This window comes from Phaenicophaeus curvirostris, chromosome 8 (assembly GCF_032191515.1).
Source record: "Phaenicophaeus curvirostris isolate KB17595 chromosome 8, BPBGC_Pcur_1.0, whole genome shotgun sequence".
Taxonomy (NCBI): Eukaryota; Metazoa; Chordata; class Aves; order Cuculiformes; family Cuculidae; genus Phaenicophaeus; species Phaenicophaeus curvirostris.
Window position 1 is genome coordinate 7,929,546 of NC_091399.1, and position 22,543 is coordinate 7,952,088.

Sequence of the window (22,543 nt, forward strand, 5' to 3'; positions counted from 1 at the left end):
GGTTGGGACTCTTCCGCAACGCCCAGGTGAGAGACATGGGGTGGCAAAGAATGGCTCACAGGCATGTATAAGCTCAGCTGCTTCATGTTCCTGAGCCTTTAGGGCACTGAAACTCCCTAAAGGGTTGGAAGGGACCTTAAGGATCATCCAGTTCCAACCCCCACTGGATCAGGGGCTCCAAGCCCCATCCAACCTGGCCTTGAACACCTCCTGGGATGGGGCAGTCACAGCTTCCCTGGGCAACCTGTGCAACTTTTCTCCCCAAGATCTCATCTCAACGTCCTCTCTTTCAGCTCAAAACCATTCCTCCTCATCCCATCCCTGATCCAGAGCCCTTCCCCAGCTTTCCTGGAGCCCCTTTCAGCACTGGAGGCTGCTCCAAGAACTCCCTGCAGCCTTCTCTTGGCCAGGTTGGACAACTCCAACTCTCTCTATTTGTCCTCGTAGGGGAGGTGGCATCGGAGCTTCCAAAAGACATCAAAGCCCTGATGCCTTTTGGAAGCTCTGATGCTCCCGGATGGTTTCGATGCCCCTCCCTTAAGGTCGCCAGGGATTCCCGGGGCTGCCCTCAGCTCCGCCGTAGCGCCGCGTCCTCCTTAAAAGGTGGCGGGAGGGGCCCCACGCCGCGCGGTGAAAAGAAGCCGCGTGCGGGATGTGGGGCTGCATGGGGCTGCGCGCCGCCCGCACCGTAAGCGCCGCGGGATGTGGGGGGAGTGTCTTGGAGAGCTTGGAGTGGGGCTAGAGCTTGGCGGGGGGGGGGTAGGGGCAGGAGCTTGGAGCTTGGGGAGGGGGGCAGGAGCTTGGAGCTTGGGGAGGGGGGCAGGAGCTTGGAGCTTGGGGAGGGGGGCAGGAGCTTGGAGCTTGGGGAGGGGGGCAGGAGCTTGGAGCTTGGGGAGGGGGGCAGGAGCTTGGAGCTTGGGGAGAAGGGCAGGAGCTTGGAGCTTGGGGAGGGGGGCAGGAGCTTGGAGCTTGGGGAGAAGGGCAGGAGCTTGGAGCTTGGGGGGGGGCAGGAGCTTGGAGCTTGGGGGGGGGCAGGAGCTTGGAGCTGGGGAGGGGGCAGGAGCTTGGAGCTGGAGGGGCATTGGAGCTTGGAGGGGCTGGAGCTTAGAGCTGGAGCTTGGAGCTCGAGAGGGGCTGAAGCTTAGCACTCGAGCTTGGAGGGAGCTGTGGGGTGAAAGCTGGCGGGGGAGGGGGGTCTGGGAGCTGGGAGGGGCGGTGCAGAGATGCTGGGCTGGGGCGGGGGGCGTGGAGGGAGCCCGTTCTGCAGGCGGGGACGGGACGGCGGACAGGGGGAGCCAGCTCCAAACCCCCTCCCCCCCAAGCTCTGATGCCCCCAGCCCGGGGCGGCTCTGCCCCTGCCCAAGGATCCCGGTTTCTCTGCAGCTGCTGTCGCCTCGGCTCGTCCGCGGGTGCGATGAAGCAATCCCTGTCGAAACGCGTGAGGAAGTAAAGCGTGGCAGCTGTTAGGGAGGGATCTCAAAAGTTGCCTGCGGCGGCTGTTTTTGTTTCGGGTCTGGTGTGAAATGGCCTCAAGTTGTGCCAGGGCAGGTTCAGATGGGATATTGGGAGGAATTTCTTCTCTCGCAGTCACTGGAACGGCTGCTCAGGGAGGTGATGGAGTCCCCATCCCTGGAGGTGTTGAAAGGACAGGCAGAGGAGATGCTCAGAGATGTGATTTAGTGGTGGGCAGGTATGATTGGACCCGATGACCTCAAAGGTCTTTTCCAACCAAGCAATTCTATGAAAAAACATGCATGAGATTTCCTGTCTGTGACCCATGGAAGGTGCTTGTTAGATATAATTGTGATCACAGCCTGTCAACCCTCATTTTTGTGCGGTTACATGTTCCTTTTTGGGATCAAATGTCTGCGCTTTGGTGGGCAGCAGTTAATTTGTCGTCCTGGTTGATGTCTCACCCCGCTGTGTCGCTGGGAACAGGTGCTGCCCCAGCAGTATGACTGATTCCTGGACAGGTGGCTGTGTTCCCCATGTCCCTCGAGGTCTATCCCCATCCCCAGGCCGGCACTGACAGTGTCTCTGAGCCTCTGGGCTGTGGACCAAGAGCTGCTGAGGCTCTGGTGTCCCTCAACTCTGTGACCCTGTCAGAGCTTGGCCCTTGGCACCTTGCATGGTACCATCAGGGAGAATCCCTCTGGCCACCTGAGCTGGGGAGTGTGAAATGTTTAGCTCGGAGGGCCCTTGCAGGTGAAAGCATATGAACTCTGAAATGAAAGTGGGTGGAAAACTAGTTGGGTGGCCGGGCCCAGAGAGTGGTGGTAAGTGGCGTTAAATCCAGCTGGAGGCCAGTTCCAAGTGGTGTCCCCAGAGCTCAGTGCTGGGTCCAGCCCTGTTCAGTGTCTTTATCAATGACCTGGATGAAGGCATCGAGTGCACCCTTAGCAAGTTTGCAGATGACACTAAGCTGGGTGGAAGTGTTGATCTTCTGGAGGGTAGGGAGGTTCTGCAAAGGGATCTGAACAGGCTGGACCGCTGGGCAGAGTCCAATGGCATGAGGTTTAACAAGGCCAAATGCTGGATCCTGCATTTGGGGCACAACAACCCTATGCAGAGCTACAGACTAGGAGAAGTCTGGCTGGAAAGCTGCCTGGAGGAGAGGGACCTGGGGGTGTTGGTTGGCAACCGACTGAATATGAGCCAGCAGCGGCCCAGGTGGCCAAGAAGGCCAATGGCATCTTGGCTTGCATCAGAAACGGTGTGACCAGCAGGTCCAGGGAAGTTATTCTCCCTCTGTACTCGGCCCTGGTGAGACTGCACCTTGAATCCTGTGTTCAGTTCTGGGCCCCTCACCACAAGAAGGATGTTGAGGCTCTGGAGCGAGTCCAGAGAAGAGCAACAAAGCTGATGAGGTGGCTGGGGAACAGGCCTTATGAGGAGCAGCTGAGGGAGCTGGGGTTGTTTAGCCTGGAGAAGAGGAGGCTGAGGGGAGACCTCATTGCTCTCTCCAACTACCTGAAAGGAGGTTGTAGAGAGGAGGGAGCTGGCCTCTTCTCCCAAGAGACAGGGGGCAGGATGAGAGGGAATAAACATTAGGAAAAAGTTTTTCCCAGAAAGGGTCATTGGGCACTGGCAGAGGCTGCCCAGGGAGGTGGTTGAGTCACCTTCCCTGCAGGTGTTTAAGGGACGGGTGGACAAGGTGTTGAGGGGCATGGTTTAGTGTTTGATAGGAATGGTTGGACTTGATGATCCGGTGCGTCTTTTCCAACCTGATGATTCTATGAGATAAAGATCTAATCCCAGGTGAGGAGCAATGGTGCAGGAGGGTCTTCCAACTGCAGTGGATGTTCCTGGCATGAAGCTGGTCTGTGCTTCTGTAGGCCCCGATGTACCTCATGAAACAATTGATTCATAGCACTGGCTGCTCTGTGGTTACCAAGAGGTGTTCAGTCTACCAAGAATTTCAAAGAAATGGTGTATCTAAACCTGATGCGTTTATTTTCTTTGTTAGGGAAGGTTTTGCGTGGCTAATATGGGGTTGAGTGGTCCTCTGCCAATGCTGTCTCTCAATCTCCGCGTTGTCCCTTTACAGCCACCTTTCTGCACTCTTGTTCTGCTGTGGCAGGGATGTGTAACCGAAGAGAAACAGAAATACCTATTCTTGAATCACAGACTTTAATCTCCTTCTGCATGGCCAGTTAATCTGCACTGGAAAAATACCAGTTTGACTCTTGGCGTGAAGTGCTGTTTATAACTTGTTTTTCTTAGAAGAATTGGACTAAAAGCAAATTAAAAAAAAATTCCAATGCAGTTGCTTCACTAAGATCTCATACTTGATTTCTTTTTAACTTGAATGTGTTTTATTGAATGCAGTTATAAGGTGCCCTTCTTGTATTTTCATCGTGATTTGCACAGATTTTGCTTGTCAACTCCCCTGAAGTAGACAGAAAGGGAAATGTTTCAGCCAGTCTGATTTTGCCTTGGTGCATATCTTGGTTCAGAACTTTCAGTGAGAAAATACTGAGTATGGAGAGAGCCTGGGCTGTGTCCTTCAGAGGTGTTCCTGCAAAGCCCTTGAGGCATCTCTGATGTTCTGGGTAAGCTCTGCTCTCTTCCTCGGTGTGTCTTCCTGACAGTACCATGGGATGGAATCCAGTGCAATGTAGCAATGACCCTCTAGGTGCACGTTGCTCCAGGAGTAATAGAAATGGCTTTGCTTGAGTCTGTTTTAATTGACATGCAGTGTTAAGATATGTGGCAACTTCTGTGACTTGCACATGGGCTGGAGGCATCTCCAGCATTGGCAGTAGTGCTGAAGCCATTCTGGAGACCTGGAACTATGAATTCAACCTGAATTAGGTTAATTGACTAGCTTGGGATGGAAGATATTAGGGACAGATTTGTGTGGCAGTCAGAGAAGGTGTCTCCTGTTTGCACCCAGAGGTTCAAGTGTATGAAAACTGAGTACAGAATGTGAGAATGTTTCCTGTGGAAACTTCCTTATGCTGCAGGTAGAAGTTCAGGGTATGGTGTGGCCCGCAGTGAGTGAGTGGAGTTGAATGATGGGAGAGTAAGTTCAAATTTGTTCATGATAGAAAATACCAGTGTGGATCAAAATTAGCTTATTCTTCAGGGGAGTGATCTCGAGGGAGCAAACCAGTTTTTGGGTAATTGTTTACTTAACATCGATGGGAAAACCCGTGCTTCAGTGGTTGTTCCAGAGGCGTGTAAAAAATATTTGAGTCTTATAGTCTGGAGATTGTAGAATCATTAGGCTGGAAAAGATGTTTAAGGTGACTTTTAAGTCCAAATGTCAGCCCAAAATCACCAGCCTACTGAACTGTTTGATATTGCCTGTGGTCTTCAAAAAACCAAGACTAGCACATCAGAAAGCACATTGCAATTTCTTACCAGCCAGGCTGCTTCTGTTTGTTGTAACCCCTTGAATTGGAAACACCAGCACGGGCCCATCATCACCTGTCCTTAGCCTCAGGTGTGAGTCAGCCCTGTGTGAATTCAGCAAATGGCTCTAGCTCCAGCCTACCCTTGACTTCTGTGAAATGAAAAAGTCTGACACTACCTGAACAGGTAGTACAAGCTCAGACCATGCTTTATCCACTGAAGTAATACACTTTAAGCTTTATTTTAATATTTTTTGGGCTGCTTTAGTGTATTTTACAGCCTGTCAAGGGCTTGCTTTCGATAGAATCAAGTACTTTCCAACAGCTCTGCTTCAGCTGGTGTTTCAGCTCCCAGCTGAAGTCTGGGGGAGCAGTCACCAGTTTTTGAAATGAGTTTGCAACTGGTCTGTTTGTGTTCCATTTGCCACTTTCTAAACAGAAATTCCATGTAATCTGTGGAAGAATTTCTCTTTGCTCTCACAGGCAGTGCCCATAGAGTTGGCTATCCTTTTGCTGAACTCGTCTGTGTTTGCTGTGCCTCGGTGATATAACTAGTCAGAAAAACAAATCCCAGGACCTGTCTTAGTAATGGAAATGATCTCACTGCTGCCCTGGCTTAGAATAACGTGATGCAGTAACAGAGTGCTTCCAAAAGAGCTCTCTCTTTTATAAAAAAAGAAAACACCGCGCTGGTATTCAGACTTTCCTGAGGGCTTTCATTTGCTGTTTACCTCAGAAATGATACGAATTTCCTGGCTGTACCAGTTTCCAGTAGCCTGTGTGTCAACGTCTGGAGCAGCATTACTCAGCCCACGGTGCAGGGATAAGAGGTGGTCTTAGGACATGTGAAAGCGGTCCACAAAGCAGGAAGGCCCCTAAGGAGTGTTTTTTTTTTTATTTTAAACAGATTGTGGGGAAAGTAAAATCAACTGCTGAATGCTTAAATTAATGTGGAAAATATTGTGGCAATGCTGCAAGTAGAACTTGAAGTTCCGTTAGGAATATCAGTTAATTCTTCAGCTTGGAAGTATTGTATAGAAGGGGATGATTCGTATCCATGCTGCCCAGGGAGGTAGTTGAGTCACTATCCCTGGAGGTGTTTAAAAGATGGGTAGATGAGGTGCTCAGGGACATGGTTTAGTGGCAGATAGGAATGGCTGGACTCAATCCAAGAGGTCTTTTCCAACCTAGTGATTCTATGAAAAAATCAGAGTAAAGTGTAGATGGAGGGGAAGAGTGCCAAGCCTGTTGATAGATGATGGGGCCATCCCTGTATGGATGTTATTCAATATCCTCTAATGCTCATAATGAAATCCATGGGCTGTGGCCAGTGGTAGCTGTGCTGACACAGTGATCGGAACCGCAGCTTCTCTTCCCAAGAGGCATTCCTTTCCCAGATGAACAGTTGCTTAGATGATGATTCCCATCTCAGCTCGTGGTGGGGCTTCCAAGACCTTCAGCATGCGTAGTGATGGAAGTGTTCAGGACCTGGGCTGACAAATACCAGCATCGTAGAAGTTGATGTGTGAGTGAGCTGCCCAGACTCTTCAAGTAATCCCTGGAGGGAAAACAGGCACTTCCAGGATAAAATTAGTGTGACCTTGAGGCAGATATCCAGCAGACCACATATAAATCATGTGCTAGTAGTGCCTTTTTCTCTCTGTTTGCAAGCGCTCTTTCTGCTTCAAGGTGCAATCTCCTTCCAGGTGAGGGGTAGCGCTGGTAATGGTGCATCCTGGAGCTTGGAGCAAAGAATACAGTGCTGCTTTTTGTCTGCTGGTAACACATTGCTGTGGCAGACATTTATAGGCTGATTACTAAATTAGATGTTACTCGTTTGTTTTCACCACCTTAGGGGGCTGAAAGCAGAGTTTTTGAAATACAAAGTAGGCCGTTTGCAAGCAGGAATCCTTGTCTCTGTTATCCCGCTTTCCATCTCTAAATGCGTGGATTTAAGAAAGAGACAAAATAGAGGGTCGAAAGCTTCCACATACATAAGTTCAGGACTACACATGATTTGACTCAGTCCAGTTTGTGGGGTTTTTTTTGTGGTGATCTGATAGTGAAGCCATTGAACTGACTTATCTTTGATATTTATCTGACATTTTCCCTAAAATGTTCTCAGCATACATCAGTAAGGCTTTTCATTTCTTTTCCTGCTGGTGTTATTAGTTGGGTACAGCAGTGCTTGCATCCTGGCCGAGAGCTGTAGGAATGTCCACTTTTTATAATAAATTATCCTTTTATACTTACGGTGGTTATAAACTTATGTATTTATTGGCGCCTGCACACAGATTTTAGTAAGATCTGTGCAAATCTTGTAAGAAATGGCAGTCTCAGCCCCCAGGGAGTGTGTTTTAGAAGACAAGTGTGATGAAGAGGACTGCTGAGTGGAGTGCTGGAGGTGATGGAGTAGGAAGCACAGTGAATGCAGTTGTATGGGCTGTCACATCATATCTGCTCTGATTGGCCACACTATTAAGCAGAAGGATCTGGCTATTGGAAAGCCTTTTATGTTAAGAGTAGAGGTGTTTTGCTTTGGCTTTATCTTCCCTGTTGCCGTGTCTTTATCTCCAGGATATGTAAATGGAGTTTAGCCATTGGAACTGTATTTCTGCTCTGTTTTGCTTACTGTGTTGTCACTGGGATGCTAAAAATAAATGCCCTCAAGTAGAGGGTTTACTTTGACCTGTTCTAAACCCCATTAATATCAGTTGGAAAAAAAAAAAACCCTGCTGGTGAGCTATTGCTGTGCCAACCCTGGGGAAACTTGCACTGCAGCGTGAGCTCTTGCTGTGCATATTGTGTCAGGAGAGTTGTGCCTTTGGACTCTACATGCAAAAGTGCATCTCAAAGCAAAATCCTCAGCTGATATCTAATGCTGCAGCCCCGTTAGGAAAAACCCATGGAGCTGCACCTCATTTTGGGGAAGGGGTGACTGTGGGGACCTGTGGAATTTATCTTAGTATTTCTGGTTGTTTCTCTTGGGTACCATCTTTTCAAAATAACCTGTAACAGAATATTGTGAAAGATAGTGCACTTTTGAGGCACTCTTGTTCTTTTAAGTTTCAGAAATATGAACTTGAATGAGCTTCTGCAGTATTGATCGTGTCTTGACCTAGGCAATTTCTATATTAAACAAACAATTCTTACGCTGCTGTGTTGTTTGAATCCTTTTTTCCTCCTGATCCAAAGAACTGATAAGTTGCTAACCATAGCACTAAATGCAACACCGCTTTTTTTCTTGATAAAGGATGAATCCAACTGTGGTTTTGGTGTGTTTTCTTTATGTGGAAGACGACTTGCACTACTAGCTGTGAATCACAGGCAGTGCTGCTGAAAAAGGGCAGAGTGAAAAAGAACAGTAGCTCGTACAGCGTCATGGAGGAAAATGCTAGGACACGAGCCCTGGCTTTTTCTTACAGCCAGTTCATTTTCATGGGTCTGTGTGTGCTCAATGATACTTGCAGACTCATTTTTTTACTAGACAGGTCATGTTTCCTGTCAGAAGCTGGAGTGATGACTGTGCTGACAGTAACAAAACCCACTTTTTTACTAATGGCAAGATCTGCCAATGTCTTGCATCTATCAGGCATTTTCCACTTTGAACAGCACATGCTCACACAGACTTTACTGGTAAGTGACCGATAGTGTTTAACTATGACACGCTTCCAAGCATTATTTTGCTTTTTACACTTAAACTCCTTTTTCCAGGAGTCCTAATTTTGTTAGATGACTGAGCTCTTCAACTCTTCTAAAGCTTAATGAATATAGGCTTAATTTATAAGGGGGGGTTGATATAGAGAAATTAAATAGCTTTTTTAACCATTAAGTCACATCTGAGTTGAAATTATGTAGAAAAGCCTGAAACTATTTATTGTAATCTCACCTTAGATGCTTTCCCCTTCCAAATCCAGCGTTGTGAAGAAATGGCAACTGTAATTATGATGAATTATTTTAGGTGGTGGTGTGAGGGGGAAAAAAAAAGGCTTTTTTGGGCAGGGGTTATTTTTATGTACTTTTGAGGTTTACCTTTTATAATTTAGGGGCTGAAGTAGTGTAGGCATGTAAAGGATGTTGGATATGTAAAGCGGAAGGAAAATGGTTTTTGTTGCTTGTAAAACATTTCTTACCAGTGAATGCAAAGAAAGGATTGTATTAACTGAGCCTGGCTTCTCCCTCCAGTTCCTTCTTCCTTTTAAAATGACTGGTTTAAATTGGTCTGTGATTAGCTATGAGGCTGTATAAATGTGTCTGAAAGAATCTGAGGAAGAATGCAGATGCCAAATGGAGCAGAGCAGGACAGGGCTGGCCGACAATGCTGCGTGGAGAGGTAATATGCTCTCTGGGTCTGAAGAAATAGTTAGATGAAAAGCTGCAACAATTTGAGTAGTCACAGTTCATTCAAGTCTTGCAGAACTTTCTCTGGCTGACCAGTCCTCTGTTCCTTGGAGAAGAGCATGGAAGTTCCCCCCTTACCTCCTGAGTTTTGCAAAGATGTTTTAACAAGGCAATATGTAAATTTGGGGGTTCTCCTGACTTTGTTTGCTGTTCTTTGACATCTTGAGTCATCGTTTATGGCTCCTTAGTGAATTAGATTGTTTGTATTGCATTTTAAAGGCTGTGTTTTGAGGTCTGAGCAGGGAGCAGCTACTGCTTTTTTGGTAGCCTGTGGTTTTTGTTTGTTTTGTGTAACCTTTGGTGTAGCCAGCCTTTTAGTGCTGGTAGAATCAGATCACAGTAATCTTTGATATATCTTCCTGCTTATGATAAATAGAAAATTTTTCAATAACTGCATTCAGTCAAACTGTTATCTTCAGTTTTAACCTATGTCCAAAGCATCAGTTGGTAATGTGCATCCGGTGATAGTGGCTTAGGTCCTTCCCCTCATCCTCTCAAGGCTTGGCTGTATTGTCAGCAGCATTTGAGGCAGTTGTCTAAAAAGGAAGCAAGCATCACCCGATTCAAACCTTTCTTCCTAAATCTACAGAGATTGTGCTAGAGCTCTGGTAGCTTCTAGTTTTTGCAGTTGTTACCCTGAACTTGGTGAAAACAGTGGAGCGGAAAATTCAAGGTGCTTTGAAGCTGCTATGATATTCCTTGGAAAAGAGGAGGTGCAGGCACTTGTGGGCTGGTGCACGGATGGCAGAGGGAAGTGGGAACAGCAAGAACCTCAGAGAAGTTGAGAGGCATGGTAAGGAAAGAGGAAGCTCAAAGGGCCAGAGGCATCACAAAGTCCTACTTGAACCTGTAGAGAGAATGAAAACTGCCATGTAAATGCTCTGCGGATGTCATTTTGGTGTCAAACACAGGCTGGTAACCTGGGAACTCTCTGTGTAGGTGCTCAAGTCCTGGGCTGGAGGTCTCTCCAGCAGGAGGCTTGGCCACGTGGGGTCTGTCAGGCTTTGTGTGGGGGCTGTTTGGCTTTGTGTGGAAGCCACCGGTTAGAAGATGGACACCACTGCTATTTGTGCACTTCCCGTTACACAAATGTCCCACCGCAGACTTCTCAAGAAAATGGACAGGGCAGTTGGGCTGCCCTGCTAGATCTGGTGTGTATTTATTAAATTAATTGATTATAAAGGTATTTATCTATGAAAAATACAAAGAAGTCTTTCATAGTACAGTTTTAGCACTTAGTCTCTGTCCTGAAGAACATGATATATACAGTAGGAGTGTCCGAATTTGCCTTTGTTTGCCTGTAGAACAGGTTTTTGTTACTTACTCAAACTCCAGCTTGGCAACAGCCGTATGATATTTCCATATGAATTTTTACTCACTGAAAAAAAAATAATAATCTGTGTCAGAAGCTTGTTCATGACTGCTTTTACTAGAAAGTCCTGACAAATTCCTTGAGTCACCCTGGCTCCTTTGTCATGCTCTAGTGTTGTATCCTACCAAGCAGAGGAAGTGCAGCACAATTGTCCCCTTTGCTGCAGCCAGAGCTCCGGGCTTGAGTAACTCGTCCAAAAGCGGGACGCGACAGTTGTAGTGTTGAGTCACGTTGTGCAGACACTGTGAGGGGAGGATGACGAAATTCCTCTTTTGTGTTGCCCTTTCTCCATCCCGGCAGTGCCAGCGTGACAGCAGCCTGTGTGCCCCGAAAGCCAGGAACTACAGGAGCCCTTTGGGTGACTTGCTCTGCACAGGAATTGAATTGAAAAAGAACGTTAAAAGACATTGAAAGGAAATATTTGCTGGCTTAGAGCTGAATTTCTTTTCTTGTTGACATGCCTTACTTGAACAGAAGCCAGCTGTTGTTTTTACCTGCTCCTTGCATTTTTAGCTGCTATTGTGGTTGTTCTTTTGTGTGTAACCACTGCATAACTGTCATGCAGATGCATTGTCATCTGCATTAGAAGCCTGAGAGGATCAGGCAGCTTTCCAAGATTCTCTGTTCCCTAAAAAGTCAAACATAAATACTTCTTTACGGTGAGGATGGCGAGGCATTGGCCCAGGTTGCCCAGGGAAGCTGTGGCTGCCCCGTCCCTGGAGATGTTCAAGGCCAGGTTGGATGGGGCTTGGAGTCCCTGATCCAGTGGGAGGGGTCCCCCCCCCCATGGCAGGGGGTTGGAACTGGATGGGCTTTGAGGTCTCTTCCAACCCAAACTATTCTGTGATTCTGGTATTTTCCCTGAAGTTTTTTATTTTAAACCATGCCTATTTTTATAGCAGGGAAGCAAAAGAAGGAATGAAGGTGTAGATGAGTTTGAGATGTGCAAGAACTGAACTCTTGGTATTTTAATAAATCTTTAAAGACGTTGGTCCAGAAATAATTTAGAAGCTGGATGACATCCCTCTTGTCACCAAGGGAGAGTGAGGGATTTGGATTGGGATCCTTGGAGTCTAAACCTAGCACCCTAAAACACTCAGAGTCATAGAATAGTTTGGGTTGAAAGGGACCATGAAGATCATCCAGTTCCAGCCCCCTACCATGGGCAGGGACACCTCCCACTAGACCAAGCTGCCCAGTAGTGCTTCTTCTTAAGCGGTTCCTGGAGGCTCTGGTAGGCAGCAACTCTCGGCTGGCAGCCTGTGGCACAGTAGAGGGGGTGAAAGTTCTGTCAAAGATCCAGGTAGGAATGGAATACATTAGAGTGGTTTTCTTCTTTCCTTCCCTTCACCTAAGTTTTAATGGAAGGTAGTCAGCAAATGGCTCTGTCCAACCAGGTGTTGCCCTGGAGATCATAGAATAATAGAATTGCTAGGTTGGAAAAGACTTTGGAGATCACCGAGCCCAACCGTCCCTCTAGAATTTAATTGTAGAAGTTATTATTTAAGTTTTTGCACTTTTGGCTGCGCTTTTCAAGCTGCCACTGCTATGGAACTTTTCCGTTTTGGAGAGCCTGGCTTGGTGGCTCAAACATGCCAGGTGCTCAGTTGTTTTCAATGTGTGAAATTGTGTTCTCTGATCCCTTCAATTGGGCTTCCAAATGGAAGAATACCCCTGAATGAATAACTGTTGTACATAAAAGGTTTATCTATGGGAAAACAAAATTCTAAAATCCTACAGATATGCTGGGGCTTTTTAAATTTTGCTTTTCCTTAATTGCAGTGCGCCTATAACAAATGGCTTGCATAGATAATCTTCTTGAAAGGATTTAAATAACAGGTGGACATGCCTAGTGCACTGTAATTGGTTTTATGGGGAATATATCCTGAAGAGTCTTCTCTTTCACGCAACTTCCTTCAGATTTTTCACGTTTGCCTTTGGTTTTTGGCCTGCTGGTTGGAAAAACAAGCTAGCTGGTTCCCACATAAGCTGCAGGGAGTCTGACCTACATGGTGGGGAATCCTGATTGGCTGCTTGAGGTTTTTTCTTTTGCAAAGTTTAGATGGCAGTCTCTCAAAATATCTGTCCTGTGGCTTGGGTTTCTGTAGAAAAAGACAGTGATCTTTGACGTTTTTAAAAAATATTTTTTGAGCTTTTTTTTTTTTACATTCAAGACTGTTTTTCATTTCTAGTGCAATTTCAATAGAAGTGAAATAAATGACATCAGAGGAAAGTTTATGGAAAGGTATTGCTGACTCTGAGCTCTTTCTTCTCAGAATAAATTAACTCTTTAAATTTATTCAATTCTGCTTTCTAATATTTCTGGAAGTTTGCCATGCAGTGAAAGCATGCAGGGTGAGATTGCTTTTTCTTATAACTTCTCTCTAACTGTTGCAGAGTGTTTCTTGTTGACTGTCCTTTGTGCAAGCAGTATAACTGTGCAATAAGCCATCGTGCCCTGAGTGTTGCTTCTTCCTTCAGGTCTGTAAGTAGTGTTCATGGTGAAAACGGAGCCCTTGGCTGGGTAGGAAATGCTCTGGAAAGTCCATGACCGATGTGAAATAGGTGCAGGTATTCAGGCAGAAACGCTTCCAGCCTCTTGGACATTCCTGTTGGTGAGGTCATTCCTCGCAGAGTGTATGATATGGATTTTTTTTCTCTTGGACTAAACCCAGTTTAATTAATTTTATTAGTGGAGCAAGTCTGATTTCCCCAACTCACCAGGCTTTGCCTCCTGTTGCAGGAGGTTCCTGTAACCTGGAGTTCTCCAGGAGGTGCTGGGCAGCTGGATATAGAGAACAGGCTTGATAATTTCAACACTCTGGCATCCTCGAGTTTAACTTAAGAAGTAACCTCCAGCAGTAGGTAGGAGGTAAATCTACCTTGCTCAAGATTTTTGTGACATTTGCAGAGTTTCAGCCCCACTAGGGCATTTCCTAGCACTCTCCTTCCATTGAAAGGAAATCTTAGTTGCTCCATGCCACTTGTAGTTTCAGTAATTGCTTACAAGCTGACAGGTCATCTTTTTAAAAGAGATTTACCATCTTTTCATCTGTTACATCCTCTTTAGCAGGAAGTCAGATGGGGTTTCCCAATCATAAAATCTCCTGCCTAGCTACTGATGCATGTCAGCTTCCTTGCCAAACTCATCCCAGAGCATCCTCCAGAAATGTGGTGCAAAGGTTGAGCTCTTTTGCTTTTCTGCTTGGAATCTTTCCACCCATACTCCCTTAGCAAGGACTGGGAAGCACGGTCATTGCAGGTCAGCCAAGCACTTAATTCTTCTTCTGTGATGGCAGTGGAGGGATGGGGATTCTACACTGAGTAAGAGATAAACCTTGTTTCTGGTACAGGGAGACCTAAATGAAGAAATAACTTTGTTGTGATCATATTAGAACAGATTGTTATTTCTGATATAGGATCACACGATCAGTCTGTAAACAAATAGAATTCTTTAATCTGATGTGATAAAAATGGATGGTGACATTCATACCAAAAACCTGAATCGGTACTTAGCTTATCCTGTACCCCTTACTCTTCCCATATTAAATCAAGCATTAATGACTGTGCCTGTGAGTCGCACTTATGCATTTAGTTTTTAATTGTCCCTGTCTTCAGTTTTTAAGAAGAATTGGTCAGCTTGGTATAAACAAACTCTCTTTTCTGATTTTTCTTGCACTCTTGAGGATGTATCCTGATGCTGATATTTATACTGTGCTGTGCTTATTTTCAGAGCTTTTCCGCTTGGCGAGACTAACTGTGGAGTAGGGTCAGACTCAGCATGAAATAGGAAAGTCTCAATGTTCTTGCCCTTTGTCCTTGATGTATGCTGTAAAACAAAATTATCTGTAGGAATGTGCTGGATTGACACAGAATGAAAATGTTGCAGGAATAATCTGTCTCTGTGTGTGTGTGTGTAACTTCCTTTTGTGGAATTGCTCTGCTCTTGTCTCTCTTAAGAATCATAATCGTTTGGGTTGGAAGGAACCTTAAAGATCATATAGTTCCATACCCCATCCTTTACCCATTCCATCTGTCACAAGTGAAAATAAGCTGTGATCACAGAAGAGCCTGGATTTAAGCAGTGATCCACCTCTCTGCTAATAGCTGGTTACTTTTGGTGCCTGACACTGCCTGAAAGTTGAATCCTCTTGGGATGACAAAAGCGTGGGCGCAAGTGAGATTTAGGGATTTAGTGGGAAGCTGTCTCTGCATTCCATGATGGAACAAAGATGTGGCCAGTTCCAGAGCATGTTTGATGCGGCCTTTTGTAAACTCAGGCATTTGTCAGTGAAGTTTTATGGTTAGTCAGTCCAGCCAGCATCGTTAATTTGGGGGATGTATGACCTAATGAAGCTTGTGCTGGTGGTGGTGCAGAGGCAGTGCCTGCGTGGTGCTTTGCTGGTCCTTGGGGAAGGAATGCTGCCAGCCCTGGAACAACATCGTTCACAAACAGTGCCACCACATATCAAGGGAACAAAACAGGCGATGCCACCAGATATCAAGGGAACCAAACAATGCAGGTTTAATATTAAAGTGTGCTTGAAGATCTACTCGGAGGTGCTGCTTCCCCTGCAGGCTGGCAAGGGCTGGCCTGCCACCAGCTTCAGCTTGACCTCAGTTCTCTGTATGCACTCACAATGCAGTCCTTAATTAGCTGGTGATTTTAGACAGTGTATAGTGGCAGTGTTAAGTGAGAATTTTGGGATCTAAGCTCTGTTGACTGCAGATCATAGAATCATAGAATCACCAGGTTGGAAGAGACCCACCGGATCATCGAGTCCAACCATTCCTATCAAACACTAAACCATGTCCCTCAGCGCCTCGTCCACCCGTCCCTTAAACACCTCCAGGGAAGGTGACTCAACCCCATCCCTGGGCAGCCTGTTCCAGTGCCCAATGACCCTTTCTGTGAAAAATTTTTTCCTAATGTTCAGCCTAAACCTCCCCTGGTGGAGCTTGAGGCCATTTCCTCTTGTCCTGTCCCCTGTCACTTGGGAGAAGAGGCCAGCTCCCTCCTCTCCACAACCTCCTTTTAGGTAGTTGTAGAGAGCAATGAGGTCTCCCCTCAGCCTCCTCTTCTCCAGGCTGGACACCCCCAGGTCTCTCAGCTGTTCCTCATAAGGCCTGTTCTCCAGCCCCCTCACCAGCTTTCATAGAATCATAGAATCGTCAGGTTGGAAAAGACCCACTGTATCATCGAGTCCAACCATTCCCATCAATCACTAACCCATGTCCCTCAGCACCTCATCCACCCATCCCTTAAACACCTCCAGGGAAGGGGACTCAACCACCTCCTTGGGCATATAGTCTCTATATTGCCCAGGAGATCCCTGTGCCCATAGAAATCTGCTGCTCCTCTTCATCCAGTGGCTTTCCTCACCTGTCCCATCCCCTTGCTCCAAGCGTTGAGCAACCAACAGCTCCCTGTGGCTTTTCCACCATTCATGGAAACCCCAAGTGCTCCACGGCCCCGCTAAGAAGAGTCCCAAGCTCCAGAGCCTCAACATCCTCCTTGTGGTGAAGGGCCCAGAACTGAACACAGGATTCAAGGTGCAGTCTCACCAGTGCTGAGTAAAATAAAATGAGCGACAGCCAGACCGCTCCATCCTGCGATGAGGGGCCACCTTGCTTCTGCTTGCCACTACCTGTAATTGTGTTGGGGTCAAGTAACTCATTGTGTTAACTCTGCTGCAAAGGACGTAAGTGTTCAAGTCAGCTAGACATAGGTGCCTGCTGCCCCTTGGGTGTCCTGCTGGCTTCTGGCAGGGCGTGGATGCCTCTCCGCAGTGCGGTGCACCCGTGTGTCTGAAGTGGTGGTCGGTGCCTGTCTTTGGGTACCTGCCTCTGCTTAACACACCCTGGAAGACTGGGATTAAGACAGCAGACCAAGAGCTCCGATGTGGAGTAATGCCAATGTGATTTGGCCTGGGATCTCTCATGTTGCTGGTGGGAGCTGTATGGAAAACTAGGCTATTAAGCTTTGTGTGTCACAGCAGAGTCTGTTTGCTCCCTAGCCCTTTTCTCCCTGTTCAGGGACTCTGCCTGTATATCTTTATCTCACAGTCTGTGCATGCGTTTGTGATGCAGTTGTTGATTATGTGATCGCATATTTGTCTGTCTGTGTGATCCTTGCCTCATCCAACACAGGAGAGGCGGCGCTCAGGGATTCATTGCAGCTCTGTAGTCAAAGAAGCTGTTTGCAGGATCACAAATGTGTTTCCTGCAGACCTTGAAATAAAGTGGGAGGTTAAGGGAAAAGGATGAACTCCTGTCTAAGCTAGTCAACCAGTGAAGTGATTGTCTGGAGAACGGGAGCTCTGCCTCTAGGATGCTAGCTAGGTAACTTGAACCAGGCTTCTCATCCTAGGGCAAACCTATTGCCTTATTTCCACAGATAGAGCAGTGTCCTCAGCTTGGTTTCATCTGTCTGCTCAAGAGGAATGCCCTAACTTGTTGGCAGCTGGCTGTGCAGTTGGGTGAAATGTGTGCTCTGTTTTATGATTTATAAGCTTCCTCTTCATTACAGTGATGATATAACACTCACTGCTCCCTTTTCTTGATTGCCTTGCTACAGCTCTTCAAAAACTGATATGGCAGGGCTTGTCTCAGAAAATTTTCAGGTGCCATAATTCATTTTCATCTTAGGTCCCACTTAAATGTGAATGTAACAAACCAACTATACAATGCTCCTACAAACGCAATGCCTGCCTATGGTGCTGGTGATAGAATTTTAATAAGTCTTTGTAGTTTATTGCAGTAGGAAAAACAATGGTGGATTTGCGTGTTGGAGAGTTTCCTTCAAGTCTGAAAAGCTCCTCGCTTTCTGCGTTGAAGACAGCTTGTTCCCTGGTGTTGAGCTGCCTTGAATGAAAACTATGAACTGAATGTATGTTAAAGTCCTCCTTGTTCAGACTTCCATAGATAAAAGCAAATAAATAAACCCAGGGTCATTTCTAGCCTCAAGCTACGGTTAGGGCTGGCAGGATTAGAGGAGGGATATTGTAATATTCCAGTGATCATACTGAAACAAAATTTTTATGGAAATACCCACACCTAATTGCGCAATAGCAAGGTTTGGGGAGTGCCATAAACCATCATTCTTTAGGGCTTATTCTGTCCTTTTCAAATTGAGGATTAGGACTCGTTTCCTTGAGACCAAGCCCCACATGGTGCTTTTTCTCGTTTAATTCTGAGGCTTCTGCTGAGGACTCAGGTGTGACTGTGGTTCAGCAGAATCTGAGACCTCATCCTGTCCAAAGTTTTCCATGGCTTATTAGAGATGAAGAAAGAAGTAACTTCTCAGTTTATTTTGCTTTGACTGGAAACGGTTCTAAGTTTCAGGGCTCTGGTGGCCCATGTTTTTGGTAGAAATCTTCACAAAGTGAAAAAAAAAAGTGGCTTGTGAAGAACCTGTTTGAACGTGGCCAACTTGGTTTGCCTGTCAAAGGTTCTTCTGAATCTCTGGATGACTGGGGCGGCCTGGGAGGTTGTACACAGCTTCAGCAGGAATTCCCTTCCAGGTTTACAGAGGGCACTCTTGCTGCTCATTCCCTGAGCAGCTGCTGCTAATTAGATGTGGGAATGTCTTTTATCTTGGGCACAGTGAAGTGCAGCTTCAGAAACCTGCTGGTTGAGGAAAAAGCTTTCAAAGTGAAGGTGGAGGAGAAGCTGTGTTAAAATGACCAAACAGACCCTTACTGGGAAGGGTTGTGGTTGTCTGGCACGTGCGGGCTGTTGTACTTGTGGTCTCCAGCTGGCTTTTCCATTGCAAAAGTCCCATCCCTTGGTGTGAGTGCAGGACATATCCTTGTGCTGCACTTGTACGGACAATGCTAATATCTCTGTCCTGTCCCGACTGTGTGAGCATCTTAATCTATATTAAGCAAAGCATGGGAACCAAGAATTTGTCACTAATAAAAAGGTGATTATCTCTAAGCGCTGCCATTTTTTTTTTTAACTGGGATTGCTGTGCATGGAAGCGTACACACTTGAATGTAATTGCTTTATTCTTCTGTTTCTCTGTAGAGCTGATAGAAACACTTGAATGACTGGAATTCAAGATTTCTTTGTGTTTTTGCCCTGAGGTAGAGGAAATAAGCACAAGAAATTTCTCCGGTTCAGGCAAGTAAATATCTATACCTCCATAGCTTATATGAAATGAAGTCCTTGGTAAACAAAAGAATTGTGGAAACCTTCCTAAAGTGAAGGAACTGATTTGCTGTTACAAAATACAGGATGTGAGAATTCTCATTATGTGTTTTTTCTTTATTTAATAGTTAAAGGATCTGTCATACAGAACTCCCCTTCGAAAAACTGGGAAACCTTTTCTGTGTGGGATTGGAATAGAAGTTGGACTGCTGTCTTGATTAAAAACTAAAGCAAAGATGTCCATCATAGATCCGTACCAACACATCGTGGTAAGTAGCTTTGAATCTTCTGGTTTTGTCCTGTAGAACATGCACTGTCTCGTGTAATGTATCCTATTAGAATTTACCCTAACTCGGGGTGCAGCATCAGAGTTATCTCTAATTCCTTAAACAATAAGCCTGATTAGACCAAATGTCTTTAGAGATTTGAATCTTTACAGTTTCATTCAAATAAGTTAGCTTTTTGGAAGGCATGGAATGACTGGCTGTAGTTGCTAACTTGTAGGGTCAAAACGGGATACAGGCTCCTAACAGCCTCGTGGGTACGAGGCTGCAGGGAATTGTTCTAAAGGACTTGCTTGTTCAAAGCAGGTCCAGGGGGGTTATTCTCCCTCTGTACTTGGCACCAGTGAGACTGCACCTTGAATCCTGAGTTCAGTTCTGGGCCCCTCACCCCAAGAAGGATGTTGAGGCTCTGGAGTGAGTCCAGAGAAGAGCAATGAAGCTGGTGAAGGGGCTGGAGAAGAGGCCTTATGAGGAACGGCTGAGAGAGCTGGGGGTGTTTAGCCTGGAGAAGAGGAGGCTGAGGGGAGACCTCATTGCTCTCTACAACTACCTGAAAGGAGATTGTGCAGAGGAGGGTGCTGGCCTCTTCTCCCAAGGGACGGGACAAGAGGGAATGGCCTCAGGCTCCTCCAGGGGAGGTTTAGGCTGAACATTAGGAAAAAATTTTTCACAGAAGGTGTCATTGGGCACTGGCTGAGGCTGCCCAGGGAGGTGGTTGATTCACCTTCCCTGGAGGTGTTTAAGGGACGCGTGGATGAGGTGCTGGGGGACGTTGTTTAGTGTTTGATAGAAATGGTTGGACTCAGTGATCCAGTCGGTCTCTTCCAACCTGGTGATTCTCTGATTCTGTGAAAAGTGGCATCACATGTCTAACTTTCTCCCTTACAGTAGAATTTTTTGGTACAGTTCTAGTTACCAAATAACTCTCTTCCCTTCTCATCACAGTGGATAAGTTGGCAATTTTGGTTATTTACAGCTCAAATTAGTGTGTTATTGATGTTGATTCAAACAATTTGCAAAATACAACCTGCAACTTGAGGTGTTGGTGAAATGATGTGTGCTGCTGCACAACATGCTGCTGCCCGCAGCTCCTTCTCCCTCCTTCCTGGCTTATGTCAGGGTTCCTGCTGCGTTCCTTGTGGCACCTATCAAATGTAGGTGACTGCAGGGAACTTGTGGAGCTGGCAGACAACCAGTTGAGTGCAGCAGATGAGTTCTGTGTTCTGTGCTGCCTGAGCTGGCCCAAGGGAGCTGTGTGGGCACAGCTTCTGTAAGCGGAGCAGCAGGGGTGAGGGAAGGAGGAAAAGGAAGAGGAGAGCACAACTGCCCTTTGCGTGGCAACCAGTGGGGTGGCTCAGCAGCCTGTCGAACGCTGCATTTGGCTATTATATTCACATGTTATCTTTTGAGTGACTTTCCAAAGTAAACACTGCAATTGCAATTCCTACTCAAGCCGAAATCTTGGAACGAGCTGGGTGTGCTCATATTGGGCATTTTTCGCAACAATCCCATAATCTCACAGCAGGAAAAGCGATGTGTGCTCCAGGGTAGTTACTATATGCCTGTCATAATGTTGAACTTGTACGTTGCTAAAAATACAGCGTGTGCTTCCTTGAAGTGATCTCTTATCAATAATGTGGTTTTCACCCCATGCAGTCACATCCTTTACATGAGTTTGTAGCCAGCAGAAGTCAGACTTGGGTTTTACTCACTCTAGTTCTGCGAATGCTTCTGTGTAAAATTGAGCTTCAGGTCTATGTCTGTACTTAACATGTTAAAACTATGTTCCTCCTCTCTGCTTCAGTGCCCTCTCCTGGATGGAATGATTGACCTGGTCTGTACCTTTGTGCCCTCTGGAGCACTTGGTTACATCTCATTGAATTGTTCATATTAAAGATCTTTTTTGATGCTAATATATTTTGGCATGAACAAAATGCAGCTGTAGATACAGTCCTCTGCCAGTGTGGAACTGCTGCTGTAGAAATGTTGCTGATGCTGGAAGCAGCGCTGTTGGCCCAAGAGCTGGTTCTGTAATTATGTGAAAAGTGAGTGGAAATCTTTTGAGGTTTCCTAATTCAAAAATTGAAACTGCATGGTAATTTTTACTAAAATTTACACCAAAGGCAGCAGGCTCATATCAATGCAGATATTTTGGATCTTTAATTATATTTGGCATTAAAAGACTCAATTCTGCATTTTCCAAAACTACTCCTGTTGACTATTATGTGTTTTCCAATCTCTGTTTCATAAAATGGGGGGGGATAAAAATGGAGGAGTAAGGCAGAGCCTTCACAAAGTTATAGCAGATAGACAGAACTGACTGTCCCCAAAATGCTTTTAGATTTGGAGAATAAAGAATGAAAATGCATAATGTCTCCAGTTACATTGATACAGGGGAAAAATGTTATAACAATGGGGAAGATCACTTCAAGGTAACACTCTGTGTGTGTAAGTGCAGGTGTTTGTCTGAATTGTGATACCCTGTGAAAAAAGAGCATGGACTCTATGAAAATCTTTTATTTTAGAGAACAGGCAAACGTCTTCATTTGTCCAGCTCAGTTGTCAGCTCAAGTGTTCTTAATGTTACGGAAGTAAAAGAAATAAATACGTAATATGCATACACAAATGCAGTGATATGTAAAATAGGGGAAATTGGATAATTGGGGAAATCTTGCTGGGAAGAGGAAAGGCAGTCAAAGGTGGGAGAGGAACAAAGGAGGCATGAGAAGTTAGAAGAGGTGGAGTGGTGTGGTGTGCAAACAGGAGATATTGAACCATCACTGTGCAGGATACTGGGAAGCCTTGTGCTCTGAAGCAGTACAGTGGATGCTGTCCATAAAATTTCCATAATTTGGAAAACCTGCTCAGAGACAGCGTATGGAAAACGTGTTTTTTCCTCCTTTCCTCTGTAAGTTTTATGGAGAAGAGAGGAAGGGAAATGAAACACTTGCATAAAGCTCAGTTGCTTTGGATGATAAGATGCAGGGGTTTCAGTTAATTGGGAGCTTCTGAAATTGTTAACCTGCCTTGGATTTCTAAAGGTATGCAGATATTGCTCCACTTGGTGTTGCAACGTGTGCTTTATACACCATTGTCTGTTTTTCAGAATTAACTGAGGAGTTGACAATGTACAGATTTTTATCAATAGTTGCGGTGAACATAAGTCATGTCAGAAAATGCAGCTTAGTCATCTAAACCAGCACGGACTGGGTTTATGAAAGTATTTAGAGTCGATACATTTCTTGTGGCATTTTCAGGGGGCATCTAACTTCTTTAGAGTTCAGTCTTTCCAAAAACTAACCAATAAAACTTTTCTCAAAGTTGTGCTGGCTGACAATTTGGACATTTAGGCTTCTTGATACCCTTACAACCTGAGTCCTAAGTGGAAAATTGTCTTAATTTCCAATTGCATTTAAGTTGCCTGAAAAATGTTTATTTTAGGGTAAAAAAAAAAACCTACCTGTGTATCTGTCTTTTTT

General features: G+C 45.7%; 1 protein-coding gene across 1 annotated transcript in view; it reads left to right on the top strand.

The window, feature by feature from the left end:
- The window catches only part of PLA2G4A (phospholipase A2 group IVA), a 99,006-nt gene that overhangs the window by 14,298 nt on the left and 62,165 nt on the right, over positions 1-22,543 (top strand). The window contains exons 2-3 of the mRNA XM_069862352.1: positions 18,658-18,753; positions 18,909-19,049. Coding sequence (XP_069718453.1) covers positions 19,017-19,049 — 33 coding nt within the window. The 5' untranslated portion in view covers positions 18,658-18,753; positions 18,909-19,016. The remainder of the gene's footprint in view (positions 1-18,657; positions 18,754-18,908; positions 19,050-22,543) is intronic.